Below are 8,352 nucleotides of genomic sequence, written 5' to 3'. Positions count from 1 at the left end.
AAGGTTGCTGTGTGGACTAACTGGAACAAATGCAGACACGTTGAGGGGTTGATTCTGGTGAAACTGGGGCGAGGGATTTGTTTTTTTTTTGTGGGTTTTCACTGGGAAGATGTAGAGAGGAAAAAGCTACGGAACATAGTTACAAAGTATTGGCGTGAAAAGATATACCTCAGAGGCCATAACGAAAGTACAAACACGCTGGGGGAAAGTTTCCTTTGTTCACAGTGTAAAGCCCTTTCAATTTCACTCCGCCCTCAAAGTATGCAAATTATTTTAGCTTCAACGTTATCAAAGAGTACCCAGGTGTTCCCACCTTCATTCTAACCATAGGAATAAAAGCCCACATCTCTTCTACAGCCTGGAAAGCGAGCCGAACTTTTTGTATTAGCCTAAGTATTTCAAGTGTAATATTGTAGCGGAATACAGGAACTTACCATCGAAGAACTACAATACCCAGAATGCACCGTTTTCCCTTCCGCCTTCTGCCGAAGCTGAACCTAACTTGTTCTCTTCCACAAGCGATAGTCACATGACACGTTTTCCTGTCAAGATGGCGGATAATCTCCCATCGGAGTTTGATGTGATCGCAATTGGGACGGGTATGTGTGACTCTGGTACTCCCTGGACAAAGTGTACAAATTCTGTCTCTTTCCTACCTTCTCTGTCAGTGACGAGAGTTGGCGAGAAATACTGGGGGTCGACCGTGGAAGGGAGGACGGGAAGGAAGTGAGGTAGTCAGAAGTCAGCGGGGGACTTGGCAGCACCTGGGAGGGGCTCACTGGGCTTGGTTGGACCCGCGGTTCTTTTCGCCATTTGAGTAGGGGTCGATCTGGTCGATGCTGATTGCTGAGGTTGGTTGCTGCGGGCGATTCATGTAATTTCTTTAGAGGAAGGTGGGTTTGCAGTTTCAAGGAATGAAGGTCAGGATTTTATCAGTGGAGACGCCTTTAGCATAACGTTATGATTCCCTCTTTTTTAATTTCAAGGTGATACTTTCCATCATGTTGTCTCGCCATTTCATAGAACTTATGTATATATAATACGTATTTTGATGTATTATATATTTATATTATATATGTAAATAAAATATCCTGGGGTGCAGTGTAGCCCAGATACAGCTTAATCCTCAGTTTTGCAAGAAAGATGCTCAGTTGTTGGCCGTGTGCGTGTTAATTTACTAGACGAGGAAGCGGATTCTATTCTATTGCGTTGAGAAACGTAGAGAACTGTTTTGTTGAGGTAGCCATTACTCCTGCTTTATGGTGTAGAAAGAGCATTTTGTTTTCTCCCACCCGCCTATCCATCCTATATGAAGCTGAGGACAAGCTTCTGTGATTTCCATTTCAGGTGTGTGACCTTATTTCCACCTTATTTTTGCATCTTTTTCCCTCCATGTTTTGGGTGGAACCGGGCTTTCCCCTACCCGCCTGAAATTTCCAGTTGACAAGTTAAACGTAGAGCACGTTGCAGAAGACATTTAGCAGTGTTTTGTTTTTTTAACAGTGCAACAATGTTTTGTTTTTCTTAAAGGGGTGAAATAGGTGGTTGAGTGAGGTTTTCTCCTTTCTGCAGAACAGTAGGCCAGAGAAACTCGTGAATGAGACTCTGTCCGTTCAGTTTGTTGTCTTTTCAAATGAATTCATTTGGTTGTCTTCTCAAACAGTAAGAACAGACATTTTTCTCAGGCAGAAGTAAAAGTAATAGTTACCCGCTTTTGAAAGCTTATTTGCTAATCATGGTGCTAAGCACTTTACAAACCGCATGTAATCCTCACAGCAACCTCGTTATAGAGTTTACAGAAGAGGAAAAGGGGCCATAGAAAGCTTGTAGTTTACTCAAGATCACACTGCTTGTAATTTCCCAAAGGCCCATTCCATCCCAGAAGAGAAGCAGTGGTTCTGATCCTCATTTAACTGACTCTACTATAATTGGGAAAACTTGGTTGTGGACCTTGCTTGACCATTAACTGTGTGAATTGTTAAGGCCAGGCACTTAACTCTTTAAGCTTCAGTTTCCTTGTTTTTGAAGATGGAGAGAGTAAACTAGATAACCTTACGGGTGTTGTCCAGTGAAAAATTCTCTTATTCTAGTTGTACCTGGGTAATTGTTTTCAGAACAGCAAGACCATATTTATTTCCTACCTGAAAACTGCATGACTGCAGATAATCTGGCTGTAGCTACTAATTACATATGTTAGATAAGAACTGGAAGGAGTCAACTATTTAATCTCTCCAGTCTATCCTAAAAACAACAATATTTCATTTTCCAATAGTTGTTATACCATACTTGTGTTGTATAGTCTTGACTTTCTTGTTGGTACCTAAGAACTTCGGTTGTTAAATTTTTATTTTCTTGGATTCATTGAGATTTTTTTCTTTTCCGCTTTCAAACTTTAATTGATGATTGCCGGTTCTTATTAAATGCTGTTAGTTCTTATCTATTTTGCCTTCTGGTTTAGTTCGTAATATGGAATACATCCATGCTGTTGGTGCTTGTTATTATATAAGTAGGAAGATACTGTAAGTGATCAGAAAATGGCATCAGAAACCCGCCTCGTGTATTTGGAAAATTTTTTATTTTAGGCTTCTTTCAGTGAGTATAATGCTGTTTCTCATAGTATGGGAAGAATGTATTTGACATTAATCTTAAAGTTGAATTTTTCGTGTAGCTTCATGGTGAACACATTTTGACCACTTTGCTCTGATATGAAGCTGTTTTCAAATATGTCAAAGTGGAAAATTAGATGAGTTATTTCCAAATAAATGATTCTGGTAACTCCAATCATTACTTAATTGGAATTATTTTTAATATGTTTGTAATACGTATCTTTTAAGATAGTGATGAAAGTAGCTTTTAAAATATATTTGCTTTACTAAGTGTACTAATTTGAATATATCAGAGGAAAGATGATTGATTCAACTTTACTGACAAGCAGCATTAATCATGTATATTTTAGAAATGTGAAGAAATAGACTATGAAATGCAGTTTGTCCTTTAGCAAATTAAGTTCTAGTTAAAATGTCATCAAGAGAGTTTAAATCATCTGTGGACAATATTTTAAATTCCTTTTATTTAATTTGTATTCTTTTTTCATTTTTCATAATTAAGGTTTTCCTTAGATCATATTTTGAAGAGCTTTTGGGCAAAAAAAGTTTTGCATGTGATTCCAAAATGTAGAAAATAACTTTTGACCACCAAAGGCAGAGGAAAAAGTTAAAATACTTGAACAGTGGATTAAAAAAATAGAAGTGGTGGGCCTCCCTGGTGGCGCAGCGGTTGAGCGCTGGGTTGCGAAGCTGCCCGCGGCCTCTGCGGCGCCGGTTCGATCCCCGGCTGCTCCCCGGCCACCGGAGGAGGGTCCCACATGGCGCGCAGACCTCTCCTGCCGCCCGCTGCTCCCCTCAGCAGTGTACTTCGGTCCTTCTGCCTGCTCTGCTCCCCGCTCTGGCTCTGGTGAATTCTCTCACCCTCCCGCGCTTCTGACTGTACCCAGTGCATGTATAAACAAAACAAACAAACAGACCAGCAAACAAATAAATAAAGCATGCCTCTATACAAAAAAAAAAAAAAAAATAGAAGTGGTTATTGTCTCTTTTGCTGTGCAGAAGCTCTTTAATTTGATGTAGTCCCAGCTGTTTATCTTTGCCTTCACTATCACTGCTTTGGGTGATGTGTCTGTAAAGATGTCTTTGATGTGCAGATCACGTAGTGTTTTGCCTATATTTCCTTCTATATATTTTATGGTTTCAGGTCTTATGTCTAGTTCTTTAATCCATTTTGAGTTGATTTTTGTGTATGGTGTGAGGTAGTGGTCAAGCTTCATTCTTTTGCATGTAGCGACCCAGTTTTCCCAGCACCATTTATTGAACAAACGGGGCGGGAGGGGAGGGATTGGGGTCAGAATGGGGGGGGGGGGCTGCAATTGTATGGGGAATATAACAATAAAATTTATATAAAAAAAAATAAACCCTTTCTCTATTCTCAAAAAAAAAAAAATAAAAAAATAGAAGTGGAATAAGGGAGAAGTGCCAACTGGAGTCTCAAGGGAGAAAACAAAAATGGATATGTGATAAGTTTTTTGAAAGTGTCCTTCTATTTGGGTACACAGTAGTCTTTTTAAGACATTTACCATTTAAAATGACATTTGGATGATAATTTCATGGGTTGTAGGGAAATATCATTGATTTCAGGTTTAAGATAGTCCCAATAACATAACACCTCACTGGAGGTGAATTCTCTGGATTTGTGTAATCTGCAATCTGCAGCAGAGTTAACAATCATTAGAAGAGCATGTAAGGCGGACTTTTAAAGAATTATGTGATAATGTTGACATGCTTCATATCTAGGGCAATCCTTCAGGCTCTCACTTAGAACGTACTCATTCTTACTTTAGAAATAATTCTAGTATGTTTAGACCATAATATAATTTTCGTATTTGAAGGTCTAGGGAGTGCTATCAACTTCTGCGATGTTTGGGGTGTGTCAAATATAAGTGACAGTTCATATCTTTGTAGGATAGAGAATACAAACACTTAACTTGTATCCTACACCAAATAGCACAATAGTCTGGGATCATTTAGTATAGTAACAAACTCATTTTTCAGGATTTCATCCCATATTTATTAAGAACATAGTCCCTGGGCCTCCCCTGGTGGTGCAGGGGTTGAGCTGCCCGCAGCCTCTGCAGCGCCTGTTCATTCCCCGGCCGCCGGCGAGGGTCCCACCAAAAAAAAAAAAAAAGAACAAGTACCTGCCCTTATTCAATTTATTGCCTATTTCAGGAACTGTTTGGGTCTTCTAGCAGTCATATCCCCAAAGCTGATCCTAAGCCAATATGGGCTTTTTATTTCATCCTTGCTTTCTGAAGACCATATAGAGATTCGATCTGCATCCCCTTCCTTACTAAAGTATACTACATATATTTTATTTTATAGTTCTTTCCATATGATGGACTGTGGAGTTGGCTAGCCTAAATTTTTTCCTGTAGAGGATAAAAACCTAGATCACTTTTGATTTGAAGAGTCTTAATACTATGGGGAAAATGAGATAACAAAAATAACAAATGGGGGAAATTACTGCCTCATTACATTGTGGCAGAGGGCAACTATAAACCAGAGACACACATGGGGGAAAAAAAGAGTAAGATCAAAACAAGGAGCGTGGGAATTGTATGGCAACTATAACCAAGATGAAAATGCATACATTGTGCAAAAATGAAAAATGATATAAAAATATATATATAATTAAAAATTAAAAAAAAAAGATTACTCAAGAGTCCATGTCCAGAACAATGAGAAGCCTAGAGGGACTATACCACAAAGCTGTTGCACAGCTTCAAGTACAGTCTCGTTTTTATTTATGAGACAGAAAATAAAAAAGCAAGCAGGCAAATGGGGAATGCACAAGTGTGTGGGGGATACGTCACCAGCTGGCCCCAGCCAAGGCTGGGAAAGAGGGAGAAAGTCAAGGAAAGTCTCAGTGTTTATGCTGCTCTCACCATCACACCTATTGCTGTTTCTGCACATGCTGTTTTCAGCATGTATAGATCCTCATATCAGGGCACATGTGTAGATCTTCATACCAGGACTTTTGCCCTGAGAGGTTCCTTATCAACTTTCCCTGCTTCTGCATACTGGAGGATCAGAATAGTCAGAGCAAAAAATAATCAAGGCAAAGACACAAAATAGTTGAGGCATATGATAATCCACCTCTCTCAAATTACAAGGGATACTGCTTCTAAATTCTTTCTTGCTAAATGGTACTCAGTATAGTACAATAATATATGTGGCAACATAGTATAACAGGAATCACTTGACCTTCCTACTGGATGACTTTGCTCAAATTGTGTAACTTCTTGGGACATCAGTTTGTTAATCTGTAAAATGAAAAATTTGAATTAGGTGACTTTTTAGGTAGGCCATCTACTAGCTCTAAAATTTACCATTTTGTGTGTGTAATTATGACCTTGAGTTTCTGAGGAATGGCTAAATTCTGTATAGTTCTTTTAAGAAGTCAAATTGGTATTTACTCTACTTTTGAAATTTTTCTTTCAAAGCATTTTCTTGAAAATGACAAGCTGCTTTGATCAGAAAAGGTCATGTAGGTAGCACAATTCTATTTCTTGATGTTGGTAGAGAATTGAAACACAATTGTAGTTGTTAGCTTTGACTGTCAGCTTGTTGATTTTAACGCTTATGATGGTGATGGTGGAGAAGCTTGACTTTCCTATATGTTGAGGGATAGAAGTGCTGCAGAAGTGAGAACTGATATCTACCAAATACTGGTTTAATGCAAACATTAGCAAATGATTTTCCACATATGTATCTCATTTGATACTCTTTCAGGATGTCTGTAGATGGTTCTAACATCACAGCATATCTATACTTCTTATACCTATACTTCTGAATATCCATGCACCTGTGGTTTAGAGCAAAAAAATGTTTTTAATTGCATGGTGCTATATTTGTGGGTCATGAGATCAATTCGAATATTTAAAAGAAAGAGGTGAAACAGAATACATGTGGTAAGGATGAGTATTGTTTTGTGAAACATTTCATAATGTATATAACCACTGTAAAATACACACATGTACACATCTCTCTACACACACAAGCACAGAAATATACACATAAGCATTTTTTTGGGGAGGGGTGGCCAGAAGCAAAAAGTTTTAAAGTCTAGAGAATATATTTTATTTGTAACATTGGTTTATAGCATTGTATATGATTTAGAAGAATAGGTTCACACTTCTTCATGTGTGCATCACCATACCCTACCTATCCCCAAGCACCCATATTCCTTTATTGCATACCATTGGGCTCCCCCTCTTTGTTTCCAGTCTATTCCCCACTTAGTAGCCTTTATTATGAAGTCATATTTCTAAACTTTGTTTTGGCTTAATTTTATCATTTCCTTTGTTTTGTTCTTTATAGTCCATATGTGAATGAAATCATCCAGTATTTGTCTTTCTCTCTAGCTTATTTCATTCTTGTGGCAAATGGCAGGAGTTCATCTTTTTTTTTTTTTCATATAGCTGAATATTATTCCATCATGTATATGTGCCACATCTTCTTAACCCATTCTTCTGTCCTTGGGCACTTAGGTTGTTTCCATAACTTGGCTGTTGTAGACAGTGCTGCAATGAACTTAGGAATACACATATCCCTTCGAAGGCAGAATCAGTGTTTCTTCCTTCTTTTGATAACTGCCAATGAGCAGAATCACTGAATCATCTATCTATATTTAATATTTTGAGAAACCTCCCTACTGTTTTCTGTAGGGAATGGACCAGTCTATACAGTGTATGAGGGTTCCTTTTTCTTCACATCCTCCCCAACTTTTGTTGTTTCTGGATGTTTTGATATAGGCCATTCTCACAGGAGTGAGTTGATATCTCCTTGTGGTTTTGATTTGCATTTTCCTAATGATAGTAATATTGAGCGTTTTTTCCATATGTCTATAGCCCATTTTTATGTCTTATTTGGAGAAGGGTCTATTTTCCTTCTCGGCCCATTTTTGATTGGGTTCTGTGTACGCTTTCACTTGTGTGAATTCTTTGTAGATCTTGAATATTAGCCTGTTGTTGGATGTATGGTATGCAAATATTTTCCCCTATTTAGTAGGGTGTCTTTTTGCTTTACTGATAGTTTCTATTGCTGTGCAGAAACTTTTTAGTTTTATGTAGTTCCATTTGTTTATTTTTGCTTTTATTTTCCGTGCAGTTGGAGTCAGTCCCCAAAGACATCTCTGAAGCCAATGTTGTGTTTTCTTCTGTGTATTAGAAGGATTCTGGTCTTATAATCAAGTCTGTGATCCATTTTGAGTTAATATTTGTGTATATATGAGAGAGTGGTCTAGTTTCGTTTTTCTGCACATAACTGTTTTTCCCAATACCATTTATTGAAGAGACTTTGCTTTCTCCATTGCATACTCTTGGCTCCTTTGTCATAGATTAACTGTCCATATAAGTGCGGGTTTATTTTTGGGCCCTCAATTTTACCTGACTGGTCTGTGTGTCTTGTTTTATGTCAACACCGTACTGCTTTGGTTACTATGGCCTCGTAATTTAGTTTGCATTCCTGGAGTGTGATACTCCTCTTTGGCTTCTTTATTGTCCAAATTGCTTTGGCCATTCATGATCTTTTTGTAGTTCCATATACATTTCAAGAATGTTTGCTCTATTTCTTTGAAGAAGTCCACTGGAATTTTGATAAGGATAGCTTTGAATCTGTACATTATAGTCTAGAGAATATTGATTAACTGAATAGCTTAGTGAATAGGGTAAAATTATATTTTAAAAGTCCTTTAGTTTTTGCAAATGCTATACCATTCATGTATTTTATCTTCCTTGAC

At 37.8% G+C, this 8,352-nt stretch overlaps 1 protein-coding gene across 1 annotated transcript in view; it reads left to right on the top strand.

Moving 5' to 3' along the window:
- Positions 1 to 544: 544 nt before the first annotated feature.
- The window catches only part of CHM (CHM Rab escort protein), a gene marked incomplete at its 3' end in the record, with an annotated part of 193,218 nt that continues 185,410 nt past the window's right edge, over positions 545 to 8,352 (top strand). The window contains exon 1 of the mRNA XM_084259085.1: positions 545 to 599. Within this exon, the coding sequence (XP_084115211.1) occupies positions 551 to 599 (49 nt within the window). The 5' untranslated portion in view covers positions 545 to 550. The remainder of the gene's footprint in view (positions 600 to 8,352) is intronic.

Source organism: Talpa europaea, assembly GCF_964194135.1.
Source record: "Talpa europaea genome assembly, chromosome: X".
Lineage (NCBI taxonomy): Eukaryota > Metazoa > Chordata > Mammalia > Eulipotyphla > Talpidae > Talpa > Talpa europaea.
The sequence above is the reverse complement of the archived record's forward strand: the minus strand, read 5'-3'. Positions and strand labels throughout refer to the sequence as shown.